This window comes from Portunus trituberculatus, chromosome 3 (assembly GCF_017591435.1).
Source record: "Portunus trituberculatus isolate SZX2019 chromosome 3, ASM1759143v1, whole genome shotgun sequence".
NCBI lineage: Eukaryota > Metazoa > Arthropoda > Malacostraca > Decapoda > Portunidae > Portunus > Portunus trituberculatus.
In genome coordinates this window covers 1-17,715 of record NC_059257.1, presented here as the reverse complement: position 1 = coordinate 17,715, position 17,715 = coordinate 1, and the positions used below count along the sequence as shown (strand labels likewise).

General features: G+C 42.4%; 3 protein-coding genes across 7 annotated transcripts in view; 2 read left to right on the top strand and 1 right to left on the bottom strand.

Moving 5' to 3' along the window:
- The window catches only part of LOC123508091 (RING finger protein 224-like), a 212,015-nt gene extending 195,253 nt beyond the window's left edge, over nucleotides 1-16,762 (top strand). Inside the window, exon 3 of the mRNA XM_045261537.1 lies at nucleotides 16,709-16,762. The gene's annotated coding sequence lies outside the window, so the exon portion shown is untranslated. The remainder of the gene's footprint in view (nucleotides 1-16,708) is intronic.
- On the bottom strand, nucleotides 1,211-8,215 carry LOC123508020 (putative nuclease HARBI1). The gene is made up of 4 exons (XM_045261381.1): nucleotides 8,013-8,215; nucleotides 3,146-3,297; nucleotides 2,961-3,040; nucleotides 1,211-2,397 (listed from the first exon to the last, which is right to left on the bottom strand). The coding sequence occupies exons 2-4, from the start codon at nucleotides 3,178-3,180 to the stop codon at nucleotides 1,490-1,492; spliced, it is 1,023 nt and encodes a 340-aa protein (XP_045117316.1). The 5' UTR covers nucleotides 3,181-3,297; nucleotides 8,013-8,215; the 3' UTR covers nucleotides 1,211-1,489.
- Nucleotides 7,968-15,408, top strand: LOC123508038 (tripartite motif containing 13-like). Of its 5 annotated transcripts, XM_045261417.1 has the most exons (4): nucleotides 7,968-7,986; nucleotides 8,245-8,348; nucleotides 14,278-14,480; nucleotides 14,694-15,408. In XM_045261417.1, exons 3-4 carry the CDS (start codon nucleotides 14,478-14,480, stop codon nucleotides 15,327-15,329), a joined length of 639 nt encoding a protein of 212 aa, XP_045117352.1. In that variant the 5' UTR covers nucleotides 7,968-7,986; nucleotides 8,245-8,348; nucleotides 14,278-14,477; the 3' UTR covers nucleotides 15,330-15,408. The 5 variants fall into 5 exon arrangements, with proteins under 5 accessions (XP_045117352.1, XP_045117380.1, XP_045117373.1 ...); XM_045261445.1 differs by lacking the exons at nucleotides 7,968-7,986; nucleotides 8,245-8,348 and adding an exon at nucleotides 8,393-8,414; XM_045261438.1 differs by lacking the exons at nucleotides 7,968-7,986; nucleotides 8,245-8,348 and adding an exon at nucleotides 8,684-8,811.
- Nucleotides 16,763-17,715: the final 953 nt, after the last annotated feature.

Genomic DNA, 17,715 nt, shown 5'->3' with positions numbered 1-17,715 from the left:
ACAACCGACACTCCTGCCCCAATACCACGACGATGAACAATTACACATTTTTGTTAACCTTACCTAACCTAACCAGAAGTGTAGTTTCAATGTTTTTCAAGTAAATATAATTGCCAGCAAGAACGTGCAATTGTTCATCACAGAGGTACATTGAGCCGCAGAACTGGCTTCCCATGCATGTGGAATATGTAAAACAAACTTTTTACTTAATATATCATAATATATTAATATAAATATATAATTTTGTGTTTACAGCTGACACACCTGAAGCTGCAGGACAGCAGCCAGCACAAGATCTGGTCTTGGACAACCCTGGCAGTCCGCTTATCATCAGGAGTGAGGACTGTGGTATGTCAATTATTCATATTTTAAGTAATAGCAATTAACAATACTTTCTTCTCATTGGTTATTGAAAGTACAATTTATTGGTGAATGCCTTCAGTACTAACTGCCTTCGAGGAAATTTATCAATTTGTTATGTTCTCAATTAACCTTTTTTTGCTGTATGTCCATTATCACAGCTAATCAACATTCCATACAGTCCTGCTTTTAAAAGATTGTTCTATATGAATGTCAAGCCTGGACACTTCATACAAGAGATAGGCAAAATATACAAGTAATTAAATTTTTTGCCTGAGACTGGTAAGTTAGATAAGGTAATGTGAGAGAGTTCGAGATGGCAAGAGTGAGAGGATGTATGTATGAATGTATATGAATGTATGAATGTATGTATAATGTATGTATACCCCACAAGATGTATGTATGAATAGAGCATGGGGTGAAGTGGGGATTAGTGAAAATATTTCAAGATGTGTAACTTATATCTTTTATCTATTTTGCAGAACTTATAGATGCGGAAGATGATGTGGACCTCCCAGGTGCAGCAGTAGTGCCGCAGCTGCCCACAGCCACCCAAAACCAGTCCTTCACAGGACGAAAGAGGAAGGCAGCACAAAGCAAATCTGCTGCTTATGGCAGGTGTGCCAAGCAGCAGAAACACTTTCGTGATGAACTGGCCTCAACATTTGAGGCCCTTGTTGCAAAAGCGGCGACAACGCTGGACAGCGTAGCTTCTGCTGCCGATAAAATTGGGTCGGCAGCTGACAGAATGGCATCTGCTGCAGAGAGAATAGCTGCAGCCCTTGAAAGGGTAGCTGGTATACACTAACAACTACCATTAGGTACCACTGAAGAAAATAAAAATAAAGAATATCTTGTAGTGTAGCATTGTTATTTTATTTTATACATGTACATTTTAATTGTATCTCCACAACACAACCAAACATAAAAACATTACATTGCCCATTGAGGTGTACATTTCTCTGTATATGTCATCTTCCACTTAGAAATTATACACATAAATATACATTGAAAGAACAGAGATGGAAAGTTTATCAATAAAAGATCATAAACTATTGTGATATAGCACAAACTGGTAGAGTTCTACTCAGAATGTTAAATCCAACAGCCATTCCCTGCCACCCCTGGCCTAAAACCACCTTTCGATAAGCAACCGTCTCTTGTTAGCACCCCCCTCAGCACCATCAACTGCCATTTCACCACCATTTATATCATCATCATCTTCATCGTCAGCAGCAGCAGCAGCAGCAGCATGTCTAACCTCATTAACATCATTGTCGTCATTGCCTTCTGGGCAGCATGGCTCATCTACAAGTGGATACCGCCTTGAAATAGCAATATTATGCAATATAACACATGCCATGATAATAAGCTTTGTGGTACCAAGCTTGGTCTGCATTGGAATACTTAGGATTCCAAATCTTCTATTCCACACACCAAAAGCCCTTTCTATAGTATTCCTAGTTCTAATGTGTGCTGCATTGTATCTCTCTTCTTTTTCATTTCTAGGATTTAGTATTGGAGTTAGTATAAAAGGAGTACATGGGTATGCACTGTCACCCAACAGATGCCCAGAATATCCTCCCTGTTCAAGCTTTGTGTAAATTCTGGAATTTTCAAAAATTCTTGCATCATGTGTGGAACCAGGCCAACTACATACAATATTTGTAAACCTTAATTTTGCATCACATGCACCCTGCACATTTAGGGACATAAATCCCTTCCTACAGCGGTACTGTTCAGGATCATCCCCCCCAGGACTTTTGATTTTTATATGAGTTCCATCAACACAGCCAATTACTCCAGGTAGTTGAGCAATCCTGTAGAATTCATTGACAATGGCATAAGTCTCTTGATGATCAGGGAAGTGTATGTGGCGTGGGGCAGTTGAGGCAATTGCTGTTGCAATACGCCTCACAAATCTGCAAACGGATGCTGCCGACATCTCTGCACAATCTGAGAGCGTGATTTGGAAGTTTCCTGTCGCCATGTAGCGAAGCGACACAAGAAGCTGCAGGTACTGCGGCACACTACTTCCTGCAAAGAGTTTATAAACTTTTAGGAAGCAGAAAACTTTGGGTCTGGCTATTTGAAAAGGACAATACATAAACAAATTTGCTGGTAGATATTAAGATAGATAGACTGATACATATGTCTAACATTAAAAAAAAAATTTCTAAGTGTGCGAGTCATAGAAAGTGATGGGAGCCTCTGATACAAAGGTACATGCATCAAGAAATCAAAGAGCTTGAAAGGGATAGCATTGGTAGAAAACATTTAAGCAATAATTAAGCATAAAGTAATACATACTGTATGCAAAAATGGCATCTTAATGTTGATAGTTATACCCATCCCCTCACTCATTCCCTTAGATCTCCTTATACAACCGCACCCAAAAAAAAAAAAATAAATAAATAAATAAATACAAAATAAATAAATAAATAAAAAAAACAGCAGAAAGGCTTCAAGTTCCCTCACTTCATCTCATTTAATTGCCTCCGATACGATGGCAGATAGGTAGAACATATGTAAGCATCGTTCTATAGTAAGCTTAAGTAATGATACATATAAAATATAATTACTGTTATAGATTGTCTTACCTCTTCCATCTCGTATTCTTCCCAAGTAGGGTGTGATCTCTTCAAGCACATCCCTTACGCCATCCTTTGATAGTCGATACCTGTTGGGATTTTCAATCTTTCATAAATGTTCCACAAAAAAAAAGATGCCAGTATATAATTATAAATAGATAGAAGCATATAACTACCACGAGTGGGATAATTACCTTTGGATGAATTCCTCTTCCGTGAGGTATACCATTGGGTCACTGCGATCCCGTAGTACTGTACGTGGTAATCTCAAGCGCCGAATTTCTTCTATTTCCTCATAGTCAAGTTTTTGTAGGAGATCAACAATGCCACAGAAAAGTTCTAAGGCCTGAAATAGGTAATACATGATTACATATACACTTAACTGTATTTAAAACAAAGTAATGCATTAAGTATGTGCTTCATGTACAGGCAATTATACTAATGATGATAATAATAATAATAATATGTAATAAATGACAATGTAATTATCTTAACCTAACAACAATAATTATAATAATAGTAAATTAGACTATCATGTGGTAATGGTAAATCTATAAACCTCATCTTGACGTAAGCTAACCTAACTTAACCTTGCTTTGACCTTACCTGACCTAATCGTGCCTATTTCAAGACAAAATAGTTTCAGAATATTATATTGGTAATAGAAAAAGCGCAACTCCACCTAATATTATCCACGTCCCTCCCATTCACCTTGTTTCCCCGGTCCTTCTTCACAGCTCTTTCACTTTTAACACCGTTTACATCGCTCCCTCTCTCTCATTTTACTAATGATTATACGGTTACTGCTTTGAAAGCATAGAGAAATACTAACAAAATTAGAAAAATAACATATATATTGTTTATTCTGAAGCGATTTTATACATCATGAATACATTTCTTACATTTCGTCTTTCTCTTTCGGGTGGGTATCCTTGCCCGACGTTGTGTGCTGGATCAACACCCCAATGTTCCAATATTGTGGGATCCTAGCCAGGCACAGAACCGCGTCAGATGCTTTTAAGAAATCGGATTCTGTGTGTCCACCTAACTTACTACATGGTATCCCAGGATTACACTGATTAAGAAATCGGCCGCAATACAATAGCTAAAAAACTATAAAATACAATAAAACTAAATAAAAGAAATATACATATAATGAAATAAAATAATATTCACAACTTTGGGAGAAGATCAGCTTCTCCCAAAATATTTAAAACGTCATGTCCTTTGGCCAGGCACTCTGGTCCAAGGACCTTTGAGAGATAATAGACACCCCTAGCGGTGTCTTAAATCAGTCAAACTGGGAAACTCCATTAGTAGGTGCCGCACCGTAACCGGCACCAGGCAGTCATCACAGTAAGGTTGAGGGTCCCTGGTCAGGAGGTATCTTTGTGTAAGGTACGTGTGACCTATACGAAGTCACGCCAATAAAGTCTGTGCACGGCGATCCCGGACATGGGTGTAGTCCACTGAGGGAGTGTGGAAGTAGTATTCTCTCCCATTTTCGAGGTTGCGACCCCCGTTAGCCATCTCCTCTGCCATATTGCTACAATCGCCACACGAATTGCATGAAATACATCTCGAAACGGAACAGAGGAAGGAGATGGAGAGCGACATGCTGCCTCTTTAGCGAGGCGGTCTGCGTGTTCATCCCCTAGAACACCTACGTGACCAAAGACCCAACAGAACCCAACAGGATATCCTCGTTTGGTAAGAAGATATAGCCACTTCAGGGCTGATAAACCTAAAGGTTAAGGGAGACAGTACAAGAGAGAGCAGTAGGAGCAATTCGACAGTCACTAAAAATTGTAAAAGACGAAACCGGGAGAGTAAAAATAATCTAATATATTGATTATATTAGAAAAGGTTGCAGTGAGGATATTGATTATATTAGAAAAGGTTGCAGTAAGGATATTGATTATATTAGAAAAGGTTGCAGTAAGGATATTGATTATATTAGAAAAGGTTGCGGTGAGGATATTGATTATATTAGAAAAGGTTGCAGTGAGGATATTGATTATATTAGAAAAGGTTGCAGTGAGGATATTCATTATATTAGAAAAGGTTGCAGTGAGGATATTGATTATATTAGAAAAGGTTGCGATGAGGATATTGATTATATTAGAAAAGGTTGCGGTGAGGATATAGGAAAAGGTGCATAAGCATATATAAGTCTGTGTAGGTCATGACTATATTGGGCAAATATTATTATTGAGATAGCGACTTGATAAAATAAGATGACAATAAAAAAAGATGAAGATATAGTGAACATGTGCAAAGGTAAAGTGGTTATATATGTTCCGAAGGCAGAAAACTGGCGACAGTGATATTGATATTAGATTAATATGCAGGCATTGGAATGTTTTCTTGTTGATGAGGACGAAGATATATGACTAATATGGAAGTTAAGGTGTCTCTATATAATTTGGAGGGATATATGGCGATCTGGAAGATTTTATAGGGATTAGGATAAATGTATAGTAATGAGTGTTAATGAGTGCCTTTATCTGTGATTTTGACGATATATGTGAAATAAGGGGTATATCTATGGGATTGATAATAGATACAATGTGGGATGTCGTAATTAACACATAACACAGGACATTTGGTTACAAGTCTGAGTTGAGCTATTGTGATATCGTAGGAAATCATCAGTGGTTTCAGTAGCATTCACTTGATTATATAACATTTTAAGGAAAGATTTAAAGTTAATGCAAAGATATGAAAAGGTAAACAGTTAACGACGATAATGAGGAAAGAAGAGTTATTGGTGAGGTATCAAGCGAAAAATATATTGAAGGACATCACTCCCCATCTTATCGTTAGCTATATGGTAAGGCTTGAAGGTGAAACAAGACGAAAATATATTAAAGAAATACGATATGGATGTTGAATATCAAGAAATTAAGATGGACATTATATAATATGATGTAGTTAAGAAAACACTGATATGAAAGGAGTACAAGTCGAAACTAAATAATGAAGTAAATATTAATGTTTAACCTGTGGAATACATGGTGTGGTTCTTGTCTGTGTGCTGGTGATGATACAGAACGGTAATGGTTGAGTATTTTAACAGCAAGCTAATATTTTTTTTGTATTTTGACAAAGAACAATAACCTTGGTTATGATTTTCGAGTGTAGTGCGTATATTAAATATCGTTGACTTAAGATGAGAAATAACAGCGTATTCCTTACACGGCAACTCAGAATCAGATTTATTTCTTGGTGTGGTAACATTTTCACAAGTGATGGATTTTCCAGTGTTTCAAGTGCTTATATCAACATATTACGTGGATCTGAGAGCAGCTACTTCTTATTGCAAGATTAATGCAATCTATATATCAGTACTTCTGAATCCATTGCGTCAGTTCATTTTCGACATCGTGATATTAGTGCATGCTTACGGGATGTAATAATTTTTCTTGTGTTTTCTGTTATCTTGTATGAGACGTCACCCTTATCTGAAATAACGAGATATTCATTCCTCCATATTTATGTATGCACTTAGAAGTTTCACCATATAATATGCTTTTAATAGTGATGTATTATGACTGCATTGCATACTTGAGTTCCAACTTACTTCTTTTGAGAAATTCTGACGACACCTGAACGATGTCTACAGATGCTCTCCCTTGATTGTTTCTGTATCTTGTAAGATGTTGATATATATCCTCTGAATAATATTGATATAATTTGGGATAATGAGCTGATTTCTTTTTACAATCTATGATATGATATACATTCCTCCTAGTTATGGACATATATAGGCATAATACTTTGATAAAATGTTGACATATCTTCTCTGAATAACATAGGTATAATTTGAGATTGTGAGTTGATTTTATATGATTAATGCTGTATTTATACTACCTAATGATATATTTTCCTCCTAGTTATAGACATATATTCATATCAACGTAAAGAGTATCGACTGCATAGCCATATCTTTTCCATTACTTTGCTTAGTGTGATGACATATCTTTTCCACTACTGGTGAATATCATGATCTCTCCCTGACCATATATATCAAATTATTCTCTCTCTGCAAAGCCCTTTTGTGAATATTGAGGTTCAGACGCATTTTTCTAATATATGCCTTCTTAGCAGACAGTATTGAACCCATTGGCCTACATTCCTACGTATATAACATAGCTGGCTGGAGACTTGGATGGTGGCTGGAGGACAGGGGTCTGGCGGGTGCTAACATGCTTCATAGGTGGGGGAAAGTACCGCTAGCAGGTGCGCGGTCGCCACTACTACTACTGCTATTACTTCTACTACTACTACTACTACTACTACTACTACTACTACTACTACAACCACCACCACTACCACTACTACTACTGCTACCACTACCACTACCACTAACACCACCAGCAACATCACCTCCACCACTACTACTACTACTACTACTACTACTACTACTACTACTACTACTACTACTACTACTGCTACCTTTACCACTACCACTACCATTACTACTACTACTACTACTACTACTACTACTACTACTACTACTACTACTGCTGCTGCTGTTTCTGCTGCTGCTGCTGGTGTTGTTGGCTGGAGTGTTTTTGAAGGCATGCCGGTGATGATAAGGGGTTGTTATCACTTATCGGGTTCTTATCAGGCTGCTGGGGACGAGGAGGGAGAGAGGAAGAGGGGGGAACGGGGGACGGGGTCCTTATCTGTTGTCAATGTGACCTTCGCTATAAGTGAGTGGCTGGAGAGGTTATTTGTTGAATATTTGCAATAACTGCTTAGCCTCAATGTAAGATGTATTATAAGAATGATACAGCACTTGTAGGAGGAGGAGGAGGAGGAGGAGGAGGACGAGGAGGAGGAGTGTGTGTGTGTGAGGTGAAGGCCAGCGCAGGCAGGTTACAACAGACAGACAGGACAGTATATGATATAGCACAGTACCTAGTAAGTGTTATGTTATGAGTACAAGCGGAGCAGACCTCGCTAAACAACAGTGTGGCCTCATGTGTGTCTGTGGCAAGCTGCTGAAGGAAGGAACCAACACTGTACTGTACGTAGGCCGATCCACCTTCTTACCTACTGTGAGGCACAATATCACTCATGTTTCTATTGTTCTGTTGTGTCGGACACGGGGTGTGTGGTGGTTGGGGAGAGGTGTTGTTTGGTGTATCAGCCAGGCAGCACGTGGGTGTTGTGGTGTGGTGGTGTGGTGGCTGTGGCGTGGAGTGTTCTGGGAAGCAATGGTGGTTATCAGATAGTAATGGTGTGTGTACAGTGGTCTAGTCTTATCGCTCTTGTTTTCACTCAGTCGTGGAGTGTTGGCGGTGGCGGTGGCGTGAGTGAACACCCAGGCTAACAGTACTGTGCTGAAGTGTGGTGTACAACCTCTGGCGGCGCTGTGACGCGACAAAGGTGAGTGTTACGGCTGCAGCTCCTCGTCCACCCATCCACCTGTCCACCTGTCCACACGTCCCACAGGTGCCTATTAGAGCTGGCCCCTGCTTCCCTTCTCACCCAGCCAACGCTTCACGCTCACTCACTCACTCACTGCTGCTGCTGCTGCTGCTGCTGCTGCTGCTGCTGCTGCTGCTACTGCTGCTTTGTTCCTCATTGTTGCGTCTGCAGCGCCTCGACTATATTCCTCCTTTCATTATCGTTGTTGCTCTCTCTCTCTCTCTCTCTCTCTCTCTCTCTCTCTCTCTCTCTCTCTCAACAGCCACGACACTGCTCTCACTCTGTCTTCTCTCCCTCTCCTCTTCACTCGAGGAGGTGGAGGAGCAGGAGGAGAAGGTGGAGGAGGAGGCAGGCCTCACGGGTTAATGGGGACATACCCTTACCTAATAAAGGGAGGAAGTAACGCTTGGCTGTTCTGTAGGTAAGGGATGCTGAAGGGAAGTGAAGGGGAGTGAAGGGAAGTGTTCGCATTTCCTTTTTTTTTTTTTTTTTTTTACATTACAAGGGCACTGGCCAAGGGCAAACAAAGTGTTGGAAAAAAAAAAATCCCGCTGGTTGCCAGGCCCTGTTAAGAAGAAAGTAGAAAGAGAAAAAACAAAAAAAATCTAAAAGGAGGGTCCAGTTAACGTAAGAGGTGTCTTGACACTCCTCTTTTGAAAGAGTTTAAGTCATAGGCAGGTGGAAATACAGACACAGGTAGAGAGTTCCAGAGTTTACCAGTGTAGGGAATGAAGGAGTGAAGATACTGGTTAACTCTTGCATTAGGAAGATGGACAGAATAGGGATGAGAAGAAGTAGAGAGTCTTGTGCAGCGAGGCCGCAGGAGGGGGGAAGGCATGCAGTTAGCAAGTTCAGAAGAGCAGACAGCATGAAAACAGCGGTAGAAGACAGATAAAGATGCAACATTGCGGCGGTGACTTAAAGAATCAAGACAGTCAGTTAGAGAAGAGTTGATAAGACGAAAAGCTTTAGATTCCACCTTGTTTAGTAAAGCTGTGTGTGGATCCCCCCCAGACATGAGAGCCATACTCCATACACGGGCGGATAAGGCCCTTGTACAGAGCAAGCAGCTGGGAGGGAGAGAAAAATGGACGAAGACGCCATAGGACACCTAACTTCTTGGAAGCTGATTTAGCAAGAGTAGAGATGTGAAATTTCCAGTTTAGATTTTTAGTGAAGGATAGACCGAGTGTGTTTAATGTAGAGGAGAGGGAAGTTGAGTGTTATTGAAGAAGAGAGGATAGTTGTCTGGAAGGTTATGTCGAGTAGATAGTTGTAGAAATTGAGTTTTTGAGGCATTGAACAAAACCAGGTTTTCTCTGCCCCAATCAGAAACAAGTGAAAGATCAGAAGTTAGGCGTCCTATAGCATCTCGCCTTGAGTCATTTAATTGTTGTTGGGTTGGGCGTCTGTTGAACGCTGTTGAATAATGCAGGTGGTATCATCAGCATAGGAGTGGATAGGGCATTGAGTCAGATTTAGGAGATCATTGATGAATAATAGAAAGAGAGTGGGTGATAGGACAGAACCCTGTGGAACACCACTGTTGATAGTTTTAGGGAAGAACAGTGACCGTCTACTACAGCAGCAATAGAACGATCGGAAAGGAAACTGGAGATGAAGGTACAGAGAGAAGGATAGAATCCGTAGGAGGGTAGTTTAGAAATTAAAGATTTGTGCCAGACTCTATCGAAGGCTTTCGATATGTCAAGGCCGACAGCAAAGGTTTCACCGAAGTCCCTAAAGAGGATGACCAAGATTCAGTTAGGAAAGTAAGAAGATCACCAGTAGATCTGCCTTTACGGAAACCATACTGGCAATCAGAGAGAAGGTTGTGAGCTGATAGATGCCTCATTATCTTCCTATTAAGGATAGACTCAAAGGCTTTAGAAAGGCAGGAAATCAAAGCTATAGGGCGGTAGTTAGAAGGATTGGAGTGGTCACCTTTTTAGGGACAGGTTGAATGTGAGCAAACTTCCAGCAAGAAGGATAAATAGAAGTAGAGAGACACAGATGAAAGAGTTTGACCAGGCAGTGAGCGAGTTCGAAGCACAGTTTTTGAGAACAACAGGAGGGACTCCATCCGGACCGTAAGCCTTCCGAGAATCAAGGCCAGAGAGGGCCAGGAAAACGTCTTTATAAAGAATTTTAATTTTAGGGATGAAGTAGTCAGAGGGTGGAGGAGTAGGAGGAATATGCCCAGAATCATCCAAAGTTGAGTTGGTAGCAAAGGTTTGAGCGAAGAGTTCAGCTTTAGAAAAGAAGAGACAGCTGTAGAGCCATCTGGATGAAGTAAAGGAGGAAAGACGAAGAAGTAAAGTTGTTAGAGATATTATTGGCTAGATGCCAGAAATCTCGAGAGGAGTTAGAATTGGAAAGACTTTGACATTTTCTATTGATGAAAGAGTTTTTAGTAAGTTGGAGAATAGATTTGGCATGATTACGGGCAGAAATATATAGGGCATGAGTTTCAGCAGTTGGATGGCTACGGAACCGTTTGTGAGCCGCCTCTCTATCATTGACAGCACGAGAACAAGCAGAGTTAAACCAAGGCTTTTTAGCTTTAGGGTTAGAGAAAGTATGAGGAATGTATAGCTCCATGCCAGAGATAATCACCTCTGTTATGCGCTCGGCACAAAGAGAAGGATCTCTGACATGAAAACAATAATCATCCCAAGGAAATCAGAATAGTACTGCCTTAGTTCCTCCCACTTAGCAGAGTTAAAATGCCAGAAGCACCTCCGCTTAGGCGGGTCCTGAGGCTGCACTGGAGTGATAGAACTGGTAACGGAAATTAGATTGTGGTCGGAGGAGCCCAACGGAGAGGAAAGTTTAACAGAGTAAGCAGAAGGGTTGGAGGTTAGGAAAAGATCAAGAATGTTGGGCGTGTCTCCAAGGCGGTCAGGAATACGGGTAGGGAACTTCACTAGCTGCTCTAGGTCATGAAGGATAGCAAAGTTGAAGGTTTGTTCACCAGGTTGGTCAGTGAAAGAAGATGAAAGCCAAAGCTGGTGGTGAACATTGAAATCCCCTAAAATGGAGATCTCAGCAAAAGGAAAGTGAGATAAGATGTGCTCCACCTTGGAAGTCAAATAGTCAAAGAATTTTACATAGTCAGAGGAATTAGGTGAGAGGTATACAGCACAGATGAATTTAGTTAGAGAGTGACATTGAAGTCTTAGCCAGGTGTTCTTTCCGCCATCCTGCCTTTCTTCCATTCTTTTCTTCTTTTTCTTTTTCTATTTTGTTTTCTTTTTCCTCCTGTTGCGACTTTCTCTCTCTCTCTCTCTCTCTCTCTCTCTCTTTCCACTACAATACTGTGTCATTGTTATTATTATTATGATTATCATCATTATTGTTATTATTACTATTATTTTTATTATCATTATTATTATTGTTATCATAGTGAACTTATTAAGAAATGAAACACACACACACACACACACACACACACACACACACACACACACACTCCTGCCTTTAGAGCAGTGGTTCTTAACCCCTGGGTCGAGACCCGAAGTTGGGTCGCCAAGTCATTTTATTGGGTCGCTAAGGGTTTGCAGAAAATAATTATTTTCCCACTACAAATATATTACAATTATATATTGTAATAATTAAAATTCATGATGCATTGTTTTAGGATTCTAAGTAAACCATGATTAAATAAAAACTCCAAAGCAGTAAATCTATTTGAAGTGTAAAGAATCTCCCATTCCCAACAAGACATCTGCCTTTTAAACTTAATCGTTGGCAGAGGTGGAGGGTGGAGGGTGTATAGGAGGGAGCAGAGTGGAGGACAATTTGTATCTAAAAAAAATACACAATTTGTCTAGAAGGTTGAAAATCTTCTGGGGTTCTAAAATGACATCAACCTTATAGCCAGTGTTGTGTTCCCGGGGTCTTAAGGAAGAGACTGCGGTGTTAACTAGTGGTAATTTAGACTTTAATGTTGTCAGCCTCTTTATAAGTGTATGGTTTATATAGATATACATGTGTTACTTTCCTCCATATCTCCCTCCACGAGTTACCTCCACGAGTTACCTCCACCTACACACACTCTCTTCTATGTTTCCTCCACCTTCCCTCCAGTTTTGACTATCCTACCTCCCTTTCTTCATAGTGGAAATAGTCATTATAGACGATCGTCGGACATCGCAGAAGCTAAATAAAACAGTTTAGTTTCCTTTCAATTCTCAAAACAGAGCACATGGAAATTTCAAGGAGAAACTATATAAAGAAATGAACAGATGTCTTAAAATATATGCGAATAATAATAATAATAATAATAATAATAATAATAATAAAAATAACGATTATTATTTTTATCATTATTGTTACTATTATTATTACTATTACAGCAGTACTAGTAGTATAGTGTGTGTACTCTAAAATAGATCCTGGGTTTGAAGCACATTGCAGCTTATTGATAACGTAAATGATTTGATGTGAATAATTCTTGTTCTCTGTTGATCAATGCACTTACTACAAGGACAGCTCACGGATTCCCTCAAGATCTGACAGCCACGCATTCCCTGGGACACCATTCTAACCAACACCCAGGAACCACTTTACACTATAGTAGTAGTAATTGTAGTAGTAGTAGTAGTAATAGTAGTAGTAGTAGTTGTAGTTGTAGTTGTAGTAGTTATAATAATTTCATCAACTCGTGTGTGTGTGTGTGTGTGTGTGTGTGTGTGTGTGTGTGTGTGTGTGTGAACAGTATAGTAGTACATGTAATGAGTTGAAATATACAGAGTTGTGCTTTGACTGACCAGTGACCAGTGACAAACTTAACACGGGGATGGGCTGTCTAGTATGTGGTGTGTGTTGTGTGGTGTGTGGTGAGTGGTCTGTGGTGTGGTTGTGTGTGGTGAGTGTTTGTGGTGGTGTGTGGTGAGTGTTTGTGGTGGTGTGTGGTAGTGTTTGGTGTGTGGTGAGTGTGTAGTTTGTGGTGGTGTGGTGTGTGGTAGTGAGGTGTGCCACGTACAGTCCCACCCGAAGATCAGTAATAGTGAACGAACTCTGAGCTCGCACTGAGAGGGTGACGGCTGGTGGTGGTGGTGGTGGTGGTGGTTGCTGTTCCCGCTCCTGATAACCAGTACAGGCCTTTAACACACACACACACACACACACACACACACACACGTGACAGGCGTGTGGCGAGCAGTCTGCTGGTGTCTAGTGTCTAGTGTCCAGTGACCATCTTGTCCAACCAGCGCGTGTCGTGCAGGACAAGAACAGGACTGATCGTTCCAGCCTGACAGACAGACTCCTGCTGACCCCCGGGCCCAGGGTGAGGGAGGGAAGATGTACACAAAGCATGAAACACTATTACACAACATATCATTTCACACTGCAATGCACAACAAAAAAGAAAAACTTAAAGAAAATTCACAATGAAAAAAAAAAAAAAGAATAAATAATCACAATAAAGAGAAAATTAACACTTAATCCCCCAACCACAAAACAAGAGAGAAACAGATAAATGGATGTACACATAAGCTGAGGGAAAATAACGGTGACATCACTGCCTCCAGCCCTCCCTCACTCCCTCTCTCTCCCTGTCCCTCACTCAATGCGTCGCGTCTCTCAGGCACGTATGCCTCCTGCTCTACACACACACACACACACACACACACACACAGGTCTGAGTTCTGTGTTGTACAGCATAGTTGTGTCTGTGTGGCCTTCCTGCTGGCCATTCCTGTCCCTCACTCTTCATAATACAGGGATGTGATGCTTCACTCCATACAAAATAATATGCTGTGTTTTGCTTCAGTTTGCGAAGGAGTGAAGGTGGAAGAGTGCGTGTAGTAACTGCGGGCTATAAGATTCATTTTCCATTACATCTATCATGTGCTTATTTCTTCCCGTAACTTTGTCTCAGGTTGACTTTTGAGGGACGTGAATCGCATCTCCACCCAGGCAGGAACAAGGAGGCGGAGTTTGAATCGCGCTGTGGCCACTCTCACTCTGTCACTGTCACACCAAGGCAGCCAGCACCACCTCCACCGCCACTCTGAAGGAAGAGCTTCATCATCATCATCATCAGCAGCAGCAGCAGCAGCAGCAGCAGCAGCCAGAGCTATGGTGAGTGTTGGGGTGCACATGGCAGTCAGTGTTGGGTTGGGGAGTGGCACGGGTAGTCAGTGTTCCCTTCCTCCTGCAGCAGCAGCCATCGTGCACACCCATGCAGTGTTACACTCCCACACCTGCGTGTCCATCACTGTCCTGCTGTGTCCTGTGGCCAGCCTGCCGCGCTGTGTACAGTGTGTCCCTCACGCCGCCGTCTCTTTCTTCCAGGACGACAACGTAGAGGACTGCCCTGTGTGCCTCAACACCTTTGACGACACCCACAGGCGGCCACGCAACCTGCCGTGTGGTCATTCATTTTGCACGCCGTGCATTAATGAACTGAAGGAGCAGGGTGCCGTCACGTGCCCCACGTGCAGGGTGAGTCACGCCCTGCCTGAGGCCGGCCAGTTCCCCATCAGTTATGCTGTTGAGGGCCTTATCAGGAAGATGAGAGGTGCAGGACTGGCCTGTGTGGCACCCAAGCCAGGAAAGCAGCTGACAGCTCCGGCAGCAGTGACACAGCCTGCACCAAGGGCCACAGCGGGACTCAGCAAGAGGACACGGTCCCTGCTGCAGGAGCAAGAGGCAAAGGTCCTGGCCGCCATCCGCTCCTGCCAGGAGGAGCAGAGCCAGCTGGCAGACTACCGGACAACCCTGGGTGGGTGGTGTGGCCGCCAGCAGCAGCTGGAGGACGACCTCCAGACGCTGGTGGACCAGAGCAAGGGTGCCCGGGAGGCGATAAGCCGCGAGGACTCCCGCGTGGAGGGCAGGCAGGAGAAGGTGCGGCAGAGAGGAGGCGCTGCACGCCATGCTGCAGGAGCTGCGCACCCCATCAACACGACAGGAAGCTTACGAGGTGATTGAGGATGCAGACCATCTGCTGGAGGAGGAGGAGAGGGCGGCAGTGTTTCCTGACGTCCACGTGGTCACCACCGTCGCCAGGGTGAGTGTGTCCTCACATTAGGTGTGCTTGCACCTCAGTCACTCTTCTCTTCTTACTGACTGACTTTGTGTGTTGAGCACGCCTTAAGGCTTAACCGATAGGTCCTGCACTACATAGTACGTGGTGCACGGTTCAATTACAATACATTGTTTGTAGTCCAGCACACGTACTGTATTGACTCTGAACAATGTTGACAGATAACAGTCACTCACCAAACACTTGTTGACTTTCAGAATGATGAACTACATTGTTACATTACATTGTTGTATTCTATTAATCATTGCAAACTGTAATTAACTTCCAACCATTAACTCACACACACACACACACACACACGGTAGCTGAATCAGTGGTTAGAGAGCTGGCTTCACAAGCCAGAGGACCGGGGTTCGATTCCCCGGCCGGGTGGAGATATTTGGGTGTGTCTCCTTTCACGTGTAGCCCCTGTTCACTGTTCACTGTTCAGTGTTCACCTAGCAGTGAGTAGGTACGGGATGTAAATCGAGGAGTTGTGACCTTGTTGTCCCGGTGTGTGGTGTGTGCCTGGTCTCAGGCCTATCCCAAGATCGGAAATAATGAGTTCTGAGCTCGTTCCGTAGGGTAACGTCTGGCTGTCTCGTCAGAGACTGCAGCAGATTAAACAGTGAAACACACACACACACACACACACACACACACACACACACACACACACACACACACACATGCCCGATAGCACAGTGGTTAGAACGCTGGCTTCACAAGCCAGAGGACCGGGGTTCGATTCCCCGGCCGAGTGGAGATATTTGGGTGTGTCTCCTTTCACGTGTAGCCCCTGTTCACTGTTCACTGTTCACCTAGCAGTGAGTAGGTACGGGATGTAAATCGAGGAGTTGTGACCTTGTTGTCCCGGTGTGTAGTGTGTGCCTGGTCTCAGGCCTATCCGAAGATCGGAAATAATGAGCTCTGAGCTCGTTCCGTCAGAGACTGCAGCAGATCAAATAGTGAAACACACACACACACACACACACACACTCGGCTCACAACAGAAAAGACCTGGGTTCGAGTCCCGAGTGCGGTGAGACAAATATACGATCTTCTTAATGTGTAGTAGCCCTGTTCAGTATTCACCTAGCTGTAAGCTGGTACGAGATATAATTCAAAAGGTTGTGACTTCGCTGTCTCGGTGTGTGGAGTGTAGTGTGGCCTCAGTTCTACCCGAAGATTGGTCTTTGAGATCTGAGCTCGCTCCGTAATGGGGAAAACTGTCTGGGTGACCAGTAGGCGACCTTGAAAACATAGATTGCCATGGGTTTTTCAGGTTGCAGAGTCATCCCGTTCAGCCCTGCAGGCCGCTGCCCTGCAGGCCACACAGACGGCCATTGAGCCAGCAGGCTCTACTGCTGCTGCTGCTGCTGCTGCTGCAGGTGACTCCAGCCTCTCGGAGTCACCTGCCGCAGCCTCCTCCATCGCGGACAGGCTGGCGGCCCTGCTGGAACCGAGTCTGACGGTGAGTGGCTATGATCTATCCTGCCCAGCGAGAATCAGAGCTCTCTCTCTCTCTCTCTCTCTCTCTCTCTCTCTCTCTCTCTCTCTCTCTCTCTCTCTCTCTCTCTCTTCTTACATTATTGTTTATTATTATTATTGTTCTATTGTTATTATTATTATTATAATGATTATTATTATTATTATTATTATTATTATTATTATTATTATTATTATTATTATTCATTATTATTATTATTATTATTATTATTATTATTATTTTTATCATCATCATCATCATCTTTATCATTATAATTATTATTATTACCATTAATGTTAACAGAGAGAGAGAGAGAGAGAGAGAGAGAGAGAGAGAGAGAGAGAGAGAGAGAGAGATGGGTGAGGGTGGGGTAAGTGGATGGGTTGGGAGTTCCGGCCTTAAGATAGATGCACACGTACCAATTTGCTGCTGAAATTTTACGTACGTAGAATTCCGACTCAAAATCTGTGCCTAGCGACTGGAGAAAGCAGTCGCAAAACAATATCAACATATTAGTCTTGTTAGTCGATTTGCGACTTTCTTTACGTGGTGACGTCACGGGGTAAGCTTTGAAAATGTGGAAATAACTGCCACTCTCCAAGAAGTGTTTCCCTCAATGCAGGGTGTTGTTGAGGTGAGGAGTGAACACTTGGCAGGATTTAATTTGATCTCAATTGTGCACAGTCTTCTTGAGATTAACAATTTGCTTATGAGAAATGTAGGCTAATACAGAGTGTGGGAGACACTCCTTTCTTTCCTTCTACTTAGCCAGGGACGTATCCACAGGAATTTTCTCTTCTGTT